Below are 21,410 nucleotides of genomic sequence, written 5' to 3'. Positions count from 1 at the left end.
GTTCTTTGATTCAGTGATCCGCTTGCTTAATGTGGTATAAGTTTCAATCAGAAATCAAATTAATTAATTTGTTAGTTCTTTAAGTAGCTAGTAAAGTCTATGACCCATGTAGGAAGATGGGAAAATAAAATCATGACATAATCACAATAAGCCCAAAGTTCACGTTCGAAACGTTTTAAATAACCTTGGGAATAGGTTGGAGAGGGCATGTGGCATGGTGGCAAAGTCTCATTCTAAGTCTGCATACAGTTAGAGGCAACTACAGAACCCTACACTGCGCGTCGTCGTTTGAGCGCTGACCTCTGGAACGACCAGTCGAATTTGAATATCTTCTTCCCGCTACAACAGATCGGCGCGGGGGCAAGTTCCTAAGCTGGCTGAAATACAAGGCTTTAGTGCCATATATCCATAATTCTAAATTTTTCTACAGTAATAACTGACAGACCAAGCCGATGGGCCACCAGATAATAAGTGAAAACCATCCCCTTTAAACAGCCCCACACTTCACTTCGCCCTGTGTCCGTCACTTTGACTAATTCTTCTTCTTCTTACAACTATCGACGATTCGAGAAGGTCTATTTCGTTTCGCGCCGATAATTGTTATCGGTTTTCCTTCCAAGAAATTATAATTGGTCCGTTAAATTATTTTTATTTTTTTATTCGCAATTCGCAATCAGTCAGTCCGCTATACAATACAATATATTCGTGGTTATAATATAATATTTAGATTGTGATTTTTATTGACCTTGTACGGATGCTATTAAATATTTAATAACGCATTAAGCTAGAGTCTGATCCTTACGTGAGGTTCCGCAGGCTGTGACGAGCGAACATTGCAAACTATGTAATTAATACATCACGATACAAAGTGCTAAAAGTGGAAAAGAGTGCCAACTTATACCTACTATATACACTTTAGCTCAAACGAACTTCCTCCATAAGAATATAGCACAAAAACTCGTCAATATTAAAATGGAATATGTACGAGAGTGGTTCAATACAAAAAAATTGTGTGTACATAATATAATTACGAACCTGTAAGAAAGAAAGAAAGAAATAATGTATTTTCTTCATTCATGCTACAAACAGTACATCTTATATTAATATAGTACTGTTCTCACTGTACAGCTCAGCGTTTGCCATGGTACATGCATGACGCTGATTTTCAACTGAAACCCGGTTAACGTTAGAGCCAGTGAAATAGAAAAATAAAACGTAACGTAAGTACATTTCATGTGGACATTTCGCTTAGCACCGCTGAGATGAAGTACCTACCTCTTAATTGGAAGCCTGTCCGGCTGCATCTTACGATAAGGCATTATGCTCGGACACAGGCCATACAAGGAAAATATTTCCCACACGCTTCCGAGAACAGAGCGGTGACGTCGCGCGAAGGTTTTGGGTTTTTTTTATGGCGGATATTCGCTTATGATTAGTTTGCATAGTAATAATAGGATAAAAATAGACAACCGTCTGCCATGCTACACGACACCAGTCGCTGGCACGCGTCGGATGGGGGCGAGTTTGCATGGACCGCTATTGCATGCTGTACAATGGCCGCGCAACAAACAGGCGACTACTCTTAGGTTACAAATCGGCTAAACTAAACGTCAGTTAGTCAACATAAAACATAAACTTCTATCTGTACTAATATGGCTCTTTCGCTTTACAAGCAATCGAGGTAAAGTGGAAAAAGAGTTGTGTATTTCTTTATTAATAGAACAACAATCTAGCTAGATGGGATTTAAAAACTTCAAATCGAGTTTCATATCCCATTATATTTCACTTGGCCTAGTGCTTACACTTTAAAAAAAAATATGTAGTGTACCGTCATTACCAGATACTGTCATTTCATTTATTTATATATAGATTAAAGATGTAGGTATAGATAAATATTATGCTACTTGCGCTCTGTCCAGAGTGAAACAGGAAAAATATATTATTAAGTAGGTACATGTAAAAATTGACCTTCACACTGACACCTGTTGATATTAATCAATTTGTTGCGAAAATCCTCTCGCGAAAACGAGTTTTGTGTGCATTATCTTTGAAGTCGCGGAGCTCGGAAAACAATGCGAGGTGACCTTCGTCGGCAGTGCTCCAGAACCAAGGCGGAATATTAGTCATAGCTGGGCATTCTACCTGTATTTTTGACTTTTGTTTGTAAGGAGTTGCAGTTCCTAAATTTAGTACGAAATGAAATGAAATGAAATTTGTAAGAATATGTGATAAAATATTCTTAAAAAAATAAAAAGCCGCAACAAGTTAAAGTTATGTTTGCGCTCGTATTAGAAGAGAGGAAGCAAACTGCTTCGTGCGTGTGAGTGCGCCATCAGTGACGGTGCAGGGCTCATCCCGGACCAGTGCGGGCAGAGAGACCCGCAGCATATTTCTATTACAAGTATCTGATTAAAAAACAATTGACATAAAACCTTGTTGAAGCTATCACTCTTCGTAATGCATGGCTACATCTATCGGTAAAAACTATTTATTTTGAGTTTATCGCGTTTAGACAGACATCATTATAATATCACATTCAAGTTTGTGGCTTCAATTATGTTTAAAGTACTAACACATACCGGCAATGTTTATTATTCTACAATCACACAATGTAAGTGGGTAGGTTAATCGATAATAATATACGAACGACGATAAAGTTAGGTTCCTAAATCACAGTGAAAAAAGAGAAGAGAAATCAGCTCAGCAGGCTGGGGTTGCTTCTGTCCTCCTATTCAACGGGGGTAAGTGGATGGCCAATATGGATGAGTTCCCCGCTTCAGAGCACGTCAAGTAGTCGGGCCCGGCCACTCGCATTAGCCTTTGCGTGCTCCCCAGCCGGGCTGCAGGTAGCGGGGCAAGCTGCAAAGAGGGCGCAACAGTCCTCGGGCACTCACCGCTAGGCCGCTGCTCGTCCGGCGGCGCGACGGGCGCCTCGGGCGCGGCGTGCTCGCAGCGCGGCCCGCGCCAGGCCGCCGGGCACGCGCACTGCGGCTCGCCGTTCTCCTCGGAGCACGTGCCCTGCAGCAGCGCACGTTACTGCTTGCATGCCCACCGCTAACTTATCTACTGCTATTAAAAAACTGCTCCTGACTGTCCACCTGATACACCTGATACACCTTTATCCGAAATGATCCACGGTTTTGTTTGAAAGACATACTTGGACATCGCTGATGGAACTTATCGAATCGGTCACGTAGATACACACCGGGAAGCCAATTAATGATGGGCACGACATAATAACACTCAACTACATAAGAGGCATCTGTGGAGATGATTCTCAGCACATCCTAAGTGTAAAATAGATCAAAGTAGCAATAATTAGAGATTATACTTCATGCGGTCGTCGTATTCCCTCAGATCTGCCTGGAGTCAAACAAAGTAATTTAAATTTTCATTCAGGATACATTTTCATGCAGTGGCTCCTGTTTTCAAAATATCTACTTTTATCGTATATGCAAAATTTTAAGTCCACATACTAAATTCTACATTCATTTATTTCAAGTAGGTAGGCCTAATATGAGCACTTTTGAAACGTCAAGTGTAACTGTTTGTAATCACTACACTCCCACCGGTTCGGTACAAAATTTTTAAACCAAGATTTTAACCACGTATCCAATATGTATGATCTAGAATTTTTTATTGCCAATGAACTTCTTAAATGTCATGTCATTTACTAGCGCATGGCTTGAAATGCTTCCAATATCTACTATACTGATCTATTAGAAAAAAAAATAAATTATTGAATTAAAAAACTTAGATGCAATGCAGCCATAATATATCACCGGTGGCAACGCCAATTATTTGAATTAGTTGAAAGTAGATATAACTTTATAATGTGAATATTCCTACAATTCTACTTGAAACTACAGGGTTTCGCACGCAAATGTTATCATTCTTTCTATGTAAAGTGTATTTTGTAATTCACGCAGTGCGCAGTGTAGCCGCCGCGCGCACTCACGTCGTTGAGACAGCGGCCCCGGCAGCGGCACGCCGCGCCCTCCGGCCCCGCCGCGCACTCCGCGCACGCCGCGCCTGCGCACAGCGACCCGTCAGCGCCGCCGGGCTGCGCGAGACCGGCGCAGCCCGGCGGCCGCACTCACCCGCGTAGCCCGGCGCGCACGCGCACGAAGCCGGCGAGCCGCGGAGCCCGGCTCTGCACGTGGCGCCGTTGGCGCAATGCGCGCAGCCGCCGAGCGCCTCGCTCGCCGTTTCGCTCGTTGTTTCGCTTTTCGTCCCGCTCGTCGTCTCGCTCGTCGTCTCGCTCGCCGGGTCGGTCGTCGTCTCGCTCTCCTGGCGTAGTTTCAGCTGGCAGCGCTGGCCGGCGTAGCCCGCGTAGCACTCGCACTACGACACTGACTAGTGAGCCGGCGCGACTATTCGCGTATGCCGCGCCGGCAGATCATACATTATCAATGGCCTAACTGTACTGTTATTGTGTGAATTAACAGTCTGATGGCGACCTGATTACGGCGGAGCGACTTGCGAATCATATATAAACGTGAAGCGAAAATTATTATTTTACAATAGAAGCAATATTCTTTGGACAATTAATCAGAAGCAATGCGTTTTTTTCTCATGGGCTATATCGTACGGGGCGACGGGTGGTATGAACCGCAAATTTATTATTAATAAAAATACATTTCTGCAGTCTCTTGAGACATTTAAATGAGGTCTTAACTCCTATAGCTCCATACAAATTGAGTGTTCGATATTAAATCCTGACCGACTATACCCTCGAGTATCTGCCAATAATTTGAAAGCAACGCAGTGAGCGGTCACCTCGAGCGGCGGCAGCGCGCCGGCCGCGACGTCAGCCGCGAGGGTGGCGTTTTCAAAGGCGGGAGTTGTGGTTTCGGCGGCCGAGGTGGTGGTTTCGGCGGCCGGGGTGGTGGTGCCGGCGGCGGGAGTGGTGGTGGTGCCGGCGACGCGGGTGGTGGTGCCGGCGGCGGGGGTGGTGGTGGCGAAGCAGCGGCCGCGGCGGTGGCAGTGCGCGGCGCAGCGGTAGTGCTGGCAGCGCGCGCCCGCGAACTCCGCGGGGCACGCGCACGCGGCGGCGCCCGCGCGGCGCACGCACGTGCCCGGCCCGCAGTCCGGCGCGCACGCCGCGCCAGTGCTGCCGCTCGCGGTTGCAATTTCACACTCGCTGTTTTCCTGATTACAGACATGAAATCGATTTTTTCTAAAGCCATTTGCTTCGAAAAATAATCATAAACTTACTATAATATTGCTTGTCATGAAGTGCTGTGTTTCAAAACTTATACCAACTACTCACATTATTAATCGTTACCAATTCCTAAATTCTAATAACACATAATAGTTACAAACACATAATAATTCTTAATTTTTCATTTACTTTTTATAGTACAAAAATTACATTCTATCCTGGAAACAACTCGGGTAGCTCTCCCAGAGAATTTAGCCCTAGTTATCCGAAAGACCCGGAGAAAGATGCCCGCTGCTTTTCACTGTTTTGTCGTTGTGTTTAATATATTCAATTCATACCTCATAATTGTATTTGTCAATTAAATTGTTATTATTGTCAGTAATAATCAACGATCATCACTACGCTAATTACAAAAAAAGCATTGAAGATCATATTTGTAAAAATAACATGAAGATACTGTGGTCATTTTTAAAATCAAAAAGGAAATGCCAGGGAACGATTCCAAATGTTATGACATTTAACGGCAAAAAAATATCATCTCCTTCAACGATTTGTGGCGCTTTCGCTGAACATTTTTCGGCCGTTTACACACAGCCTGTCTATACTGATGATAGAGCAAGAACAAGTGCTGCCCTCACAACAATCTCATGCCCAGTCACAAATAAAAATTCCTTACTTACAATATCTTTGGGTCTCAAGGCAGTAGAAAAAGCCTTGAAGAAATTGGATAAGAATAAAGGAGCAGGTCCTGATGAATTACCATTTTCATTAAAAATTGCGCCGCAACTCTGGCTTATCCACTTTACCTTATTTTTAATCGCTCTCTTGTCACTGGGATATTTCCAGACAAATGGAAATTTGCTAATGTTGTACCAATTCCTAAAAGTGGGCAAGCGGATGATATACTTAATTATAGACCAATTTCCCTGTTGTCTCATGTAAGCAAAGTCTTCGAATCTTTAATATGTCCGTATCTTTCGTTTCAATTGCAGTCCATCCTAATTGCTCAACAACATGGTTTTCGAAATAAAATGTCAACAGTATCAAATTTGACTGAATACACGACTCAAATAATAGATAACATTGATAAGGGATATCAAGTCGATGCTATTTATATGGACGTAAGTAAGGCATTCGATCGGGTCGACCATATGATTTTAATATCCAAATTGTATGATGCTGGTATTCAGGGAACTTTGCTCTCTTGGCTCTCATCTTATTTGTCGTGCAGGCAGCAGAAGGTTGTAGTTTGTGGCTACGAATCAGATCCGTTCAGGGTTCCATCTGGCGTCCCACAAGGGTCCCACCTTGGCCCTATTTTGTTTTTAGTGTATATTAACGATGTGTGCGATAACATTAAATCTTCCAATTTCACCTTATTTGCTGATGATTTGAAAATTTTTAAAGCTATAAAAACTCCTTTAGACTCTGATTATCTTCAAAATGACTTAAATAGCATATCAAACTGGTCTGTTAAAAATAAATTGCCTCTTAATATTAAAAAATGCCAACATATTAAATTTACAAAAAAACGCATGCCTCTTCAAACTTCTTATTATCTTAATAATCTGTTGCTTGACGAGGTGTATACTGTTAGAGACCTAGGTGTTATTTTGGATAAAAAATTGTCATTCAATACACACATAAATCAATTAATCAGTAAATGCTACAAATTACTGGGGTTTCTTTGGCGAAATTGTAAAACATTCAATTCTTGTCTGGCTCTCAAAACCGTCTACTTTGCATTAATTCGGGGTCTCTTAGAGTATTGCTCCAGCATTTGGAATCCACTATATAAGGATCCTATTCTAAGGATTGAAAGAATCCAAAAACGTTTTCTGTTCTTGTTGTCAGTTCATCAAAAAAAACAATTCGTTTTAACCTCATATAGCGAAAGATTAAACTTCTTTAAATTAACTTCATTAGAAAGTCGTCGTTGGGTATCCGATCAAGTATTTCTCTACAAAATTTTAAATAATAAAATCAACTGTCCAAATATTTTGACCAAAATTAAATTTACTGTTCCGCGTCAAAATGCGCGCCTCGGTAACTTCAAACCGTTCGTTGGCAAGTTGTATAGAACTAATTTGGGCGCTCACAGTATCCTGGCTAGGATTTGCCGAGAGCACAACAAGCTATTCCAAGCTACTCGTGCCGACATCCACTCATGTTCTCTTCAGCAATACAAAACAATTCTGCAACAACTTATTAGTACAGCTAGTAGATAATTGCCTCGTACATTTCTGTTTTGTTTTAATTTAAGTTATGTTCTTGTTTCCTGTTTTTTTTAACTTCATCTTACAGTGTTTCCTTCGTTACAACAATAATATTATTGTAAACTTGCGAACCCGCACTTGTCTGTTTGTTTTTTCAGATACGCATGCCGGTTTGCCAGTAATTGGGTTTACACTACAACTTTATGTTTCTCAATTTTGTAGTCCCTAAGCTTGTTTCAGTGTATAATCTGTTGGTGAACCTAATAAATAAATAAATAATAATTATTTTGACAATTATTAGGATATCATTGTAAGGTTAGTGTGTGTAGTTTTTGTGCTAATATCGTAAGTTAAAAAACATTTTAAACATTAATAATTATGTTCTGCCGTGCACACAATAATATTTATTTTTCTTTTATTGAGAATCATTAAAGTTAAAAATGTTTTGTTATCATTGCACAATATCTTCATAAATTATAGCGTGTTGTTTGTGTTATTCCGATGTCCCCATATTATTGTCAAATTTTATCGAAATCCGTTCAGGAGTTTAGTAATCTGTCCTAACTTAAAACTTAAACTTGTGTTTTTTTTCCAGATACGCGTGCCGATTTGCCAGTAATTGGGTTTACACAACAATTTTATGTTTCTCAATTTTGTAGAAGGAAGCCATGTACGCTAGGATGACTGAATTTGCATCTAAAGGAGTCCCTGTTAGATGTGAACGGAAATTGACGGTTTAGTTGACAAGGAACTTAAGTGTGGTGGGTGTGACTTGTGTGATAGGTGCGGTAGGTGATGTAGGTGCGGTAGGTGATGTAGGTGGCAGGTGCGGTATGTGCCACTCACGTGCGCCGCCAGCCCGTCGGGGCACACGCAGCTGTGCGCCGCGCCCGCGCCGCGGACGCACAGCGCACCGCGCGGGCACGTGGCGCCCGGCGCCGCGCACGGGTCTGCGGGCACACGGGGCGTCACGTCAGAGTACTCGGGCCGCTGCCGTTGCGGTCAACGAGCACTCTGCAGAACTAATTTATCGTCGGAAACTAATTACATTTGCGATGCAACGTGAACTACAATTTACGTTCCTTTATAATAAACACGGTGTAAATAAGAGGCGAATCGATTTGTCGCACTCCAAACTGCACTTCAAAGTACTCATGTTGCCTACAGACAAGGAAATACTCATTCTTGGCCACTCACCGGGCGGCAGGTCCAGGAACAGCGCGGGGTGCAGCACGGCCACGGCGGACGCGGGCGCGCGGAAGGGCGGCGGCGCGGGCGCGGGCGCGGCGCGCCAGGCCACGGCCTGCAGCCCGCGCGCGCTGGCGCACCACACCCAGTCGCCCCACACGGCCATGCGCACGCACGCGCGCCCGCGCACGCGCTGCCACGCCTCGCCCTCTGCGCACGCGACACACTCAGCGACTGCCCAGCGGGTAACAGCTCTGGCCATTGACCCGCGTGAACAGCCACTGCGGTGTATTATCTTACTCTTTCTCTCGCACACCACTTCGAGTAAAGGATATATATATATATACATCTTTATATATATATTTCTTGTGTGCGTGTGTATGTCACTGAACTCCTCCTAAACGGCTGGACTGATTTGAATAAATCTTTTGGAATGCCTTTGGGGGACACCCTGGATGGTTTAGATTCACAAATCAGCCCGACAGATGGCGCTGGGGTCCGCTAGTATATATATAATAAATAGTAGTGTAAAAAAACTAAAAAACACGCTTTCTATAGAAAACCGGACTAAAAATTAGAAAAGAAAATTTTAATAAATTTAAATTAAGAATAGTGTTAAAAATTTCAATAAATATAAATTTATAATAGTGTGAATAAAAAAAAATATTTTATTGTAAAAGAAGCGTGGGGTGCATGGTGTCAACAGTTATAAATATTTTATTAACAGATATGAGTAGAGTGATTATCATTTTGATAATATCTTAAAAAGCACCCCACTTTTTTATCTTATTTAATCTTATTTAATTTAATGAGTGTATTGTCATCGGTCCTCGATATGTCTACAAAGTTTGAACGAAATCTGATCGTTCAAAGTAGGACGAAATCGAGCTCAAACGGGTCGGTTACATACATACATACAGGTGAAGCTAATACAAAGCGTGTAAAAAGGGAACAGACTACAGGTGGGTGTACACACAATCGTATAACTAAATACTAACACATAAATTGAGTTACACAAATAAATCTTACGTATAGAACCATTGAAAAAAAATGTATATATACACGGCTATAACGAAGATACAGGAATCCAGCCAAGAAGTATTAAAAAACTTGAAAAGTCAACATAGGATGTTATACTGATGAATTCTATTGTGTTGATGCAGCAGAAGCTTGGACTTTCGCGGAAGCTTCGAGCTTAAAGCTGAATGCGTTTGAGAAAACAAAATAATTTTAAGGATTTCCCTCAGGATATGAAACAGTATTGCAGCGCGTTGGGAAAAAACGGGACTCTTTCAACTGTAAAACAGAGTTGGAGTATCTGGGTTATATTCTCCGCGGCACGAAGTATGACCTTCCGCAACCGATTTTCCAAGGTAAGATAAATTTGCTGAAGAATCTGAAAGTGGTTTAATAAAAGCACTCGGTCAGTTTCCAAAGCCATTCCAAGCCTACCTCGGTCCGCGCGGAGGTGCGGCGGGAGCGGCGCGGCGCCGAACAGCGCGTGCGTGGCGCGGCGCGAGCCGTCCAGCGCCGCGCTGTGCAGCTCGGCGTAGTACGCGTCCAGCACGAACACGCGCCGCGCCGCGCCCCACAGCGCCAGCGCCCCGCTGCGCCGCGCGCGCCGCCGCACGGCCCAGCGCACGCCGCCGCCGTCCAGCCGCGCCGCCAGCACGCCGCCCAGCGCGCCGCGCTCCGACCAGAACACCTCGCTGCGCACGCGCACACAACACCGATGCTCCATATTCAAATTACTATTTAATAGTCTGCATTTTTTATTTATGTATGGGATACTGTCTATCCTCCATACGACACACATGGAGGATAGGCAGTATCCCAAGTTTTTGAAAACAGGGTTTGAATGAATTTAGAAGAAGTCGGCCGGCAATCAAAAGCTCAAATCAAAAAATTAACGCTGCTTCGATTTTTTGACTTGATTATCAACAATTAGTTTTGCCCAAATGCAAGAACAAGACGAGACTTAGCCAGTCTTGGTCTTGGTCTTGCGCCAATACACCTGGTCTTGGTCTTGGTTTTGGTCTTGCGCTCCCAGTCTTGGTTTTGGTCTTGGTCTTGCAGCAAGAGTCTTGCAAGTCTTGCAATTACCTATTAGTCTATTACTATTTATTAAAGTTTACTTTAAATCTTAGAAAAACGTATTAGAATTGGAATATTGTGAGCTTGAATTAACATAGCCATAGTAAAGATCAAGCAGATTAATAAATAACTGAAGATTTGATAAGAAATTCGAAAAATCAACTGACCTATATGTCGTTTTCCATGGAAGTAACTGTTTCTTAATAAACATTTATGATTTATAAGCTTACATTTGCTAAAACATGTAAAAAAACAAATTAATTACAATAACTTGACTGTATTTTAAAGAACAATACTTATCTGTCTAGAAAGAGATTGAACCCTCAACTTATAAGAAATTTAATAAAAGAGTTTTACGATTTATCATTTATTTGAATAAAAAATAAAATACAACACAAATCAACAGCTTTATCATTAGGTTATGATACTTTATATCAATTCTTTTGACCAAGAATTAATACAAAGTAACCATCTGGCTGACTCATCACTTAACCTATTTCTATGTTTTCTAATTACTAATGATGCTTTAGAAAATAACCTCTCAGCAGGTACTGAAGTTGCAGGTATTGAGAGAAAATCACGGGCCATTTTCGATAAAATCGGATACTCTGTCTCATGCGTCCTCCACCAATCTAAAATGTCTTCCGAGCTGGCAGTTCTTGGTTTTCTCAGGTACTCCTCCAACTCGTCTATCACTAAGCCTTGAAGACAAGATCCAGATGACGTCGAGGGACATTCATAGAGTTTATCAAAGTCTATTACGTCTTCATCTTCATCACATACTTTATTGTCTTTTTCTGGTAATTCCAGAGATTTGTTCAGTGAGTGTAGACTTTTATATTCTTCATAAAGTTCATTGAACTTGCGCAGACTTTCTGTTTTAAGTTGCTTCCCCCACATTGTCAAGTCAAAAGTCTGAGCCTTATGCCTTGGGTCTAAAATTAAAGAAGTACAATAAATCCAGTTGCTCTTCTTGTAATGTTTAAGCATTTTGTCTCGAGCTGCTTGGAAAGCTAGAATGAGCCTTTCATCCACTTCAGATCGATTAGGTTTCTCATCTAACTGTTTTACCATGGATTCAATTTTATCTAGCAAGAGATTAAATGATACAATGACTAGCGGTAACGTAACATATTTGTCTCCACCAAGTTTTGTACTTAAAAGTTTAAAGTTTATTAGAAATTTATGTAATTTTTCGAGTACCTGCCATTCATTAGCTGTGATTTGAAAATCATTCAATTCGGTGACAGAACTGCACAATATGTCAATGCCCGCTCTCACTTTTAAACCAAATCCAATCATATCATGTGTGGAATTCCATCTCGTTGGACAGTCAAGAATGGCATTTAGATTTGATGGCACGCCAGCTGCTTCACAAGCAGACTGAAACTTCTTCTTCACTATCTCACTTGTTTTTATTTTACTGGAAATACTGCGTAACTTTGTTACAGATGTACGCGAGTCAGCAATATTTGGTGCAGATTCTTCATCTTCCTCATCCTCAGTTTCGTCTGCATAGTCTTCGTACTGCTGATCTTGCGCGTTAGTGTCAGACTCACAGTGTAATGCTAAGGTCTTTAATAAATCTTGTACACCAAGGTTTAAAATGTGAGCAAAGCACCGGAAATGTTGATTGTCTGAATCAAAGTGTGGCGGCAGCTGTTTGCCCAGTTCATACATAAATTTGGTATTTGCAGTTGCGTTGTCGACCGTGATACCTTGTATTTTATCAATTATGCCATATTCCAATAAACATTCATGGAAAATCGTTGCAATATCTTCCCCAGTATGTCGACCGCGTGATGGTATAAAATCAAGAACTACATATCGATACTTCCATTCGTTGTCTATATAATGAATAGTAACCCCGTAGTAACTCCTACCAGCAATTGACGTCCACCCATCAATGGTAAACGACATTTTAGATGATAATGGTTGAAGTCGTTCCTTGAGATTCAATTGGAGCTCTTCAAATCGCTCTTTGACTTTCCTTCTAAGTGTAGACCTTTTAGGAAACACCATATTAGGGCAAATACGTCGAAAATATACTTGTGTAGCTTCGTCATCGAAAAATGAGAAGGGAAGATATTTTTTCACCACCCAATCAACTGTAGCTGTCGTGATGTTGTCACTGCTGTTTTCCGACTGAAACAAAACAATAAATCTTGTGTTATTATTTAAAACATACTAGGTTTGAGCGTATAAGAGGAGGAGGTTTGTTGTTGTTAAATCGAGAAAATCGTTAAATTGATATTTGTTATATTAAGGTTGCACTGTACTGTAATTTACCAAAATAAAGTACTTAGTTGTTACTGGCCGATTAAATGAAAATATGGGTGTTTATAAAAAATATTTAAGACGATAATTACATACTTAATATGTCGCACCCCTAGATGAAAACACCACTAACTCAAAAATACTTACGTAAGTTAATGGCGTTTTTGAAAGTATCGCATGAATAGCTACGCGGAGTTAAAATTCTTTTAACTGTTAAAAAAATATTCTTACCTGTCCACTTCTTCCAGCGGTTACTAAAAAGCTTGTGATATCTCCACTTAATTTTGGTTTAACAGGAAGAAATATTTCTGATTCCTTTTTGTGGAAAGACATTAGATGTTTCCTTAAGCCTGAAGTGTTTCTGTTTTTCATTTTTATTTCAATCTTTTTATGTTGGCACAATTTACACAAGGCAGTTTGGGATGCATGAATTATTTCGAAAAACTCCTCAAATTTGCTTTTGGGTCTTTTAGATCTGTGACTCAAACTCTCGTTACTCGGACTAGAATAATTTGAATCTTCGTCACTCATATTAAATTGTACACGTGATACGTTTTTAGAAAACAACGAGAATTAGTAAAAACAATTATTAAGTTAGAATCGAAGCACAGCTCAATTGGAAATGACTGGAATTAAAATAATTCCTTCATTTATAGTACGTTTCCTTGCTTTTTACCGCGCCGCCTCGCCACGTGCCGGCTCTATGAAAAGGATGCCGCCGCAAATCGAACGATGCCGCGTGCGGCGTACAAACACACACTAAATATTACCTACTTGTACAGACGCGACCCGTGAATAAAATATATGTAAAGAATTAGTGCCAATCACTATTCTTTACATATAAGTGAATGTTTTGGCGTGCATCTATACTAATATTATAAAGCTGAAGAGTTCGTTTGTATGTTTGATGACAGAAGTTTTAAAATAAATAAATAAATCCTGAACGTCACTATACCTCCAAAGTTACTATTCCTCGTGGACGAAGTCGCGGGCACAGCTAGTAAATACTTACTCTCATCATCTCTCTCAGAGATATTCGAACACTTTTTTGCTATTTTTTCTTGTAAAAACTTAAGAAATATAATGACTAAATGTACAATAATAGTACCTAAGTAATTAGTTTAAAACCATATAAGTAATCAATATTATAATTACTTACTAGAATGAATTATTATGACATCTACTACCTATCCTCACCATTTTATCCTAATCATAATACTACTTGCGTGATCAGTATAATGTATTCATTTTCATTCTAAGCACTCTGAAACTTATTTATTCTTTGGAACACCTGTAGGTACTCTTAAAATTCGAAATTATTTTGCATGAATAGTGTCAAATGTTATGATTTCGGCGCGGCGGCAACGATTGTTTTAGATTTCAAAAGAAGCCGCCGGCGCGTGTATCATAACCATGTACTTCCGAAAAGCGGCAAATTTCTTTGAGAAGTAAGTACAAAACCTTTGATGCCGCATTATCAAAGTGCCGATGGTTAAAACATAACTATGCATGCACTCAGTTTGATTTTAATAGATATTTTTTTATTCGCTATGTTTATGGTATTAGTCGTAATGCGCATAGGTCCAGTTTTTCATATTCTTTGATATAGTTTTTTGCGTCTCAAAGAATTCCTAAGCGTACCTACCTACCTATACACCGAACTGTTACACCTAACTACTCCGTGAAATAGCGCTAAGTCCTAGCTGCAAGACGCAAGAGTCTTGCAGGCTATGTCTTGTTCTTGCTCAAGTCTTGCACGGTCAGTCTTGGTCTTGGTCTTGCTAAAAATACGCGGTCTTGTTCTTGGTCTTGGTCTTGCAAAAACGCAAGAACAAGACCAAGACTGCAAGACCAAGACTGAATTTGGGCAACACTATCAACAATACGTTTTACTAAATCAAAACTGCCACAATTGTTGATTTGTCTCTTTGAAAACTGTATCGTTCATCTGTGATTATTTTATTTTTGTTTCAGTCGTCAGTTTAATCCCCCGCGCATTACAGTTACGAAAACTTTTACTTTACGTTTATTTTTAAAGTCAAATCAAGTCGTTACAGTAGTCGATAGTGGCTAGGCCGCATACGCACCCGGTGGCGACGGACACGACCACGTCGTCGGGCTCGGCGCCCGCCTGCGCCCACAGCGTGGCGCGGCGCCGGCCGTCCAGCGCGGCCACGTGCAGCGCGCCGAGCACGCCGCCCGCGCGCGCGCTCCGCACGCTGCTCCAGTACAGGCGGCGCGCCACCGGGTCCACGCCCACGCCGCGCACCTCCTGCGCCGTGGCCACGCCCTGCGCGCGCGCCATGCGCGGCGCCACGCCCCAAGCCAGTCGCAGGCGCCGCACGCGCCCCCACGCGTCGCCCCACCACGCCCACCACGCGCCGTCCACCGGCGCCGCGGCCAGGCACACGATCTCGGGCCTGCACACACAAGGCCGTCACGCGCCGCCCGCGCCCGCGCCCCCGCGCCCGCGCACTCACCCCTGCTCGTGCGGCGCGGCGGGCTCGTGCTCGCGCTCGCGCTTGTGCAGGTCGAGCAGGCGCAGCTCGCCGCGCGACGCCACCAGCAGCCGCGCCTCCTCCCCTGCGGCGCCCGCACGAGCACACCGACAGCATACAACGGGAGAACAGAGAAAAACAAATTTTTTTGGATTATGTTGCTTCATTGCGGTCACCGGGTCACCTACTCAGCTCTGCGCCAACTGCGCAACTTCAACAGTTTTCGGACGAATATCTTTAACTTTAAATCGGTAGAAATGTTCGCAACGTTCGTCCATCCGTTCGATATGATGGCTTATTATCATTACATAATCTAACAATAGTTTATGTATGCAATACTCAATACAGTTGTGGCTAAGATCTAAATCAGGTCATGTGTAGTTACGTGTTCTTTCTCAGAAGTACCTATTTATTTAATAAAATAGCCACATAAATGGAGAAAACGGGATTAGGAATATAGAATAACTAAAAAATTGTGGTTTTATAATAGTATGAGATTCGAATAGTAACGAAACTGGATAAATAATAAAGAACATTTTTATTAAGCTGCTCCACAGTTGTTTTATATGAAACTAAGAATAAATAAATCACATTAATGTAAAGAAAAATGTAAAAAGTTAATATTGTCTGCGGCTTTTAATTACAATTTTACACAAGTCTATGTCACGACTTCACAGATGTTTGACATTTGGCAAGAGAAATAAAGTTTTCAGAAAAATTCTTCTAAGAAAACTTTATACAGCTCTCTTAAATCCAGATCACTGATTGCGACGTCAGAAATTCTTTTAAGGTGCGTGCAGTATGTCCAAATGAGCGGTAACACGTTGTGGGGTGTAAACCTTTGTGGAGTGATGATAGATAATAGAGATTTGCTAGTGCCTTCGAATAGTGCGTCAACTTGAAGTAGTTTGATAAGTGGCAAAAATAAGTAGAAACCATAGTTTTTGGGCATATCAGATGCAAGGTTTTATTATAACTTCCCTTCTAGACCTATCTCAACCTTTTTTCCCCCGTGGTTTTCATATAAACCCTATTGTGACCTCTACAGCACTAACGTGCGCCGCGTACGATTCATAGATTGTTCTTTATTTAAATGTAAACTACGTGTCAATCATACGTATCAACGAATATACCGCTAGTAGCGAAAAGTTTTGCGATACCGAGAGAAATACAAAAAGAATAGATGCAATTAGTTATACTTGTTAGTTTGGAAAAATGTTCCGTTCTCAATTATATGACCTCCACTGTACCTATATGGTACAATTTTATGAAGGCTTAATTTTAATCATCGAAATAAAACAATTGGGGTAGGTATAATACACCAAGTTAATTTCTGTTTAGATTAGACATCCAGTTTTTTTTCTTTTTAATAAATTTGGATATCTTCCGACCAACAGTCATTACAACATTTGGCCGCTGAACTGGAAGCTAACGGCGTCGGCTCCGCACTCACCGGCCGGCTCGCAGGCCAGCGTGCGCCCCGGCGGCCGCACGCGCCGCCGGAAGCCCGCGCCGCACCTGCAACACGCGCCACTGCGTCTCCGACATCGATTTCTTTGAACGTAACCCAAGCATTTCTGTGTTTGGTTGCAAATAAACCAAAAAGTATACTATTCAAATAGAAACGAATCAATCAATCAATCAATCAATTTTTATTTTTGCTTGAATATGGTACACGCAACATGTTAACATAGGTGTTAATTAATTTTTATAAGTGTCAAATATCCTGCCAAGATTGGCGTGCAAAAATTTTTCGTTAATCATTATATTAATTTTCCACATTAAATAAGTTACATTTAAATAAATTAATTAAAAGTAAAAACACAAAAAAAAACAGGAAATGAAAATAACAGATTAAATAAAAAATAATACTTAATAAATAAAATGAATTCATGAATGTATATAATTATAATAATTTTCCATTTAGGTAGTCATTGATATGATAATAAAGTCTATCCAAAAGTTTGTCAAATAACACTGATTTGAAACATGCAACAGGTAAAAGTTTCAGCGCATCTGGCAAGTGTTTGTAAATAAGTACAGCCATACAGTGTGCACTTTTACTGGTCACGGTAAGCTTTTGCATCGGTACACATAACTTAAGTTTATTCCTGTTATTCGGATTTCTTATGTTACTAAAGCTTTTAAATAGATGTGGGTTTTTCTTTACAAAAATACACATTTCATATATATATAGGCTAGGTAAAGGCAACACTTTCAGTGATTTTTGAACGAATTGTAAACTCGCGCTCACTTGCAGGTGTGGTTGTGGTGCTTGGGCAGGCACAGGTGCGGGCACGAGCGCCAGTCGCAGTCGCCGTCTGCAACACGCGCGCGGTGCACACATTCAGAATCATTTCCAAAAACCTGTGACTTTTAAAATCCGACAAAAACATTACAGAATAGTCAATTGAAGTATGTCTGTTTGATTATTTTTGATTGCATTTCAGTTCTTAAATATCAGCATATTCATCTGCTGAATAAAAGAATTTAATTTTAATCATGTTTTACCATAATTTTAAAATATTATAAAATTGGTCAAGCCAAAGGTTCTGTTTGTCAAGGTGTTTTAATTAATTATTTGATGCAGCCAATTCATTTTCCATTGCATTAAGAATGTCTTTTTCAAAAGTAATTTTCCTTTCACTCGTGAAAATTACTGTGCCAGCAGCCCCAAACAGAACGAAGCTGCAATACTATGATTACTATACGTTATAAATAGTAAAGGTCCCGATGCCCTTCCCTGGGGCACACCGGCATTTATTTATTACCATCATAGGAATACGTATGTTTAAGCTTTGTCATGTAAAAAATATAAAATACGGTATGCGTCGTTTCCGTGAGTCGTACCCGGCTCGCAGTCCGCGCCGCGCGGCTCGCAGCGCCCGGAGCCGCACAGCTGCTCGTCGTCCGCGCACGGCGCCGCGCCGCGCCCGCCTGCAACACGCGCGGTCAGCGACGCCTCGCTACTGCCACCCTACTCCGCGCCTGTAGGAGGCCACCTATGCCCGTATGCACTGACTACGGACAGGGCGATGGCTAAGTAACGCCTTATCGAAGATAAGTTCCAGGCAAATACTTACCTTTAACCAATCGATTTCACTAGGCAACTCATATAACCTAACTTGTCTACGATTCGTGCCACGAGGTGTGGTGCTTCGTGTCTCTAATTTTATATTTTTAATTATTTCTATGGATTTAAGGTTATTTTTTTTAAATTTATTTACATAAAATTATAGTTTCTTATCTGTGTTTGCAATTTATTTATTTATTAAATAATAAATAGAAATATTATTTATTAAATAAATAAATAGAAATCAGGCATCCGATTCGGGCGATTCCTAGGTTTGGTGAAAACGGGCATTAGTATACTTCATTGCAGTTTATTTTGTTTCTGATGCTTATAAATAAATAAATAAAAAAAATGCATAAATTATTTACTGCTATAATTTATTTATATATAGCTATAACTCTTATGAAATAATATTATACTGATAGATGCTCACACAGCAGCGGGTTCTCGTCGCTGCCGTCGGCGCAGTCGGCGTAGCCGTCGCACAGCGCCTGCTGCGGCGCGCACGTGTTGTCGCCGCAGCGCAGCATGGGCGGCGGGCAGGCCGCGCGCGCGCACTGCGCCGCCCCCTCGTCCGCGCCGTCCGCGCAGTCGCGCCGCGCGTCGCAGCGCCACGCGCCCGGCACGCACGCGCCGTCGCAGCGCAGCCGCGCGCCGCACTCCGCGCCCGCCGCGCCCGCCGCGCCCGGCGCGACCGTCGCGCACTGCGACTCGTCAGAGCCGTCGTCGCAGTCGGGCTCGCCGTCGCACCACCACTCGCTGCAAGACACGGGCGTCACCAACCGCGCGCGCGGCGCCGCGCGGCGCGGGCCTACCTGCGCACGCACTGCTCGGCCGAGGCGCAGGCGCGCGCCGCGGGCCCGCACGCGCCGCAGCCGCGCTCGTCCTCCCCGCCCGCGCAGTCGGCCGCGCCCGAGCAGCGCAGCGCGCCGCGGATGCACTCGCCGCTGAGGCAGCGGAACTCGGACTCGGAGCAGTTGCGCGGCTGGCAGCCGCGCTCGTCGCCGCCGTCGGCGCAGTCCTCCTCGTAGTCGCAGCGCCAGCGGCCCGGCACGCAGCGCGCGTCGCCGCAGCGGAAGTACGTGGGGTCGCAGGGCGCGCGCGCGCCGCAGTCCGCCTCGTCCTCGCGCGCCGGGCAGTCGGCGTCGCCGTCGCACAGCCAGTCGCGCGGCACGCAGCGGCCCGACGCGCAGCGGAACTCGCCGCGCCGGCACTCGCGCGCCGCGCACCACGCGCCCTCGTCCGAGCCGTCGGCGCAGTCGGCGTCCGCGTCGCACGCCCACACGCCCGGCACGCAGCCGCCCGAGGCGCACCGGAAGTGCCCCGGCGGGCAGACGGGCGCGCAGTCGCGCTCGTCCTCCCCGCCCGGGCAGTCGGGCTCGCCGTCGCAGCGCAGCGAGGCCGCCACGCAGCGCGCGGGCACGCTGGCGTTGCCGGCGCACTTCCACCGTTCGGCCGGGCACGCGAAGCGCTCGCAGTCGCGCTCGTCGTCGCCGCCCGGGCAGTCGGGCTCGCCGTCGCACAGCCGCGCGGGCGGCAGGCAGCGCCCGCCGCCGCACTGGAACTGGCCGGGCGCGCAGCGGAAGGGCGGGCACGAGGCGGGCTCGTCGCTGGCGTCGCCGCAGTCGTCCCGCGCGTCGCAGCGCCGCCAGAAGGGGATGCACTTGAGCTCGTCGCGGCACTGGAAGTGCGCGGCCGAGCAGTTGGCGCGGCACGCGGCGCCGTCGGGCAGCCAGTGCTCGGGGCAGGCGCACCGCGCGCCCGCGCCGGCGCCCGGGCGCGCCTCGGCCGTGAGCAGGCACAGCCCGCGGCACGCCAGGCGCGCGCACAGCGCCGCCAGCGCGGGCTCGGCCGGCTGCGCGGCGGGGTGCAGCACGCGCAGCGCCATGGGGCGGTGCACGGTGCGCGCCTCGGTGCGGCAGCGCAGCGCGCCGCCCGCCGCCGGCTCGCCCGGCGCCGCCGCGTCGAAGCGCGCGTCGGGCACCCGGCGGCACGACTCCAGCGAGCGCGTCTCCCAGTCCGTCCAGTACACGCGGCCCGCCCACACGCCCAGCCCGAACGCGTGGTGCAGGCGCAGCCACGGCATGCGATCTGCGGGCGAGCGAGCCGTCAGCGCCGCACGCCCGCGCCGCGGCGGCCGCGGCCGAGACGCACCTCTCGACAGCAGCACGCGCACGTCGGAGCCGTCCAGCGCGGCCACGGCGATGTAGTCCTCGCGCGCGTCGGCGAAGAACAGCTCGCGCGTGGCGGGCACCAGCGTGAGCGCGTTGGGCCAGCCCAGGCCGGCCGTGAGCACGGGCGCGGCGCCGGCGCCGTCCATGCCGGCGCGGCCGATGAGCGGGCGCGCGCCCCAGTCGCTCCAGAACAGCAGGCCGGCGGCGGGCAGCAGCGCCAGCGCGCGCGGCTCGGGCAGCGCGCGCAGCAGCACGCGGCGGTGGCGGCCGTCCAGGCGCGCCACCTCCAGCGAGTGCGCGCCGCGGTCGCACCAGTACACGTTGCCCGCCACCCAGTCGGCGGCCAGCCCGTCGGGGCTGCGCAGCGACTCGTCGGCCAGCAGCGTGGCGGGCGGCGGCGCCAGCGGCGCGGGCGGGCGGGCCGGCGGGCTCGCGGGCGGCGCCGTGCGCAGGCTCGGGCCGCACGCGCTGCGGATGGCGGAGCCGGCGCGCGCCACGTCGCTCCACAGCAGGCAGCCGCGCGCCCACAGCGCGTCCAGCGCCACCGCGTTGGTCAGGTTGTGCACGAGCAGCGCGGCGGGCGCCGGGCCGCGCTCGCGCTCGCCGCGCACGGCCGTGCGGCGGATGTAGTAGCGGTTCGTGAAGATGAGCGACGCTCGCACGGCTGTCGGACAAGCGCTCACTGAACACCTTCCTTCATTCCAGGATTCGATAAAACAAATTGAG

General features: G+C 45.4%; 1 protein-coding gene across 1 annotated transcript in view; it reads right to left on the bottom strand.

Moving 5' to 3' along the window:
- Positions 1 to 21,410, bottom strand: part of LOC120623940 (low-density lipoprotein receptor-related protein 1) — an 85,625-nt gene that overhangs the window by 12,464 nt on the left and 51,751 nt on the right. Inside the window, exons 42-56 of the mRNA XM_039890266.1 lie at positions 20,665 to 21,348; positions 19,326 to 20,601; positions 18,944 to 19,269; positions 18,288 to 18,374; positions 17,692 to 17,758; positions 16,891 to 16,955; positions 15,420 to 15,522; positions 15,027 to 15,359; positions 10,021 to 10,277; positions 8,578 to 8,778; positions 8,227 to 8,330; positions 4,780 to 5,151; positions 4,101 to 4,344; positions 3,926 to 4,032; positions 2,895 to 3,018 (exon numbers count right to left, since the gene is read on the bottom strand). Of these exons, the coding sequence (XP_039746200.1) occupies positions 2,895 to 3,018; positions 3,926 to 4,032; positions 4,101 to 4,344; positions 4,780 to 5,151; positions 8,227 to 8,330; positions 8,578 to 8,778; positions 10,021 to 10,277; positions 15,027 to 15,359; positions 15,420 to 15,522; positions 16,891 to 16,955; positions 17,692 to 17,758; positions 18,288 to 18,374; positions 18,944 to 19,269; positions 19,326 to 20,601; positions 20,665 to 21,348 (4,350 nt within the window). The remainder of the gene's footprint in view (positions 1 to 2,894; positions 3,019 to 3,925; positions 4,033 to 4,100; positions 4,345 to 4,779; positions 5,152 to 8,226; positions 8,331 to 8,577; positions 8,779 to 10,020; positions 10,278 to 15,026; positions 15,360 to 15,419; positions 15,523 to 16,890; positions 16,956 to 17,691; positions 17,759 to 18,287; positions 18,375 to 18,943; positions 19,270 to 19,325; positions 20,602 to 20,664; positions 21,349 to 21,410) is intronic.

Source organism: Pararge aegeria, chromosome 1 (assembly GCF_905163445.1).
Source record: "Pararge aegeria chromosome 1, ilParAegt1.1, whole genome shotgun sequence".
Lineage (NCBI taxonomy): Eukaryota > Metazoa > Arthropoda > Insecta > Lepidoptera > Nymphalidae > Pararge > Pararge aegeria.
This window is presented reverse-complemented; position numbering and strand designations above follow the sequence as displayed.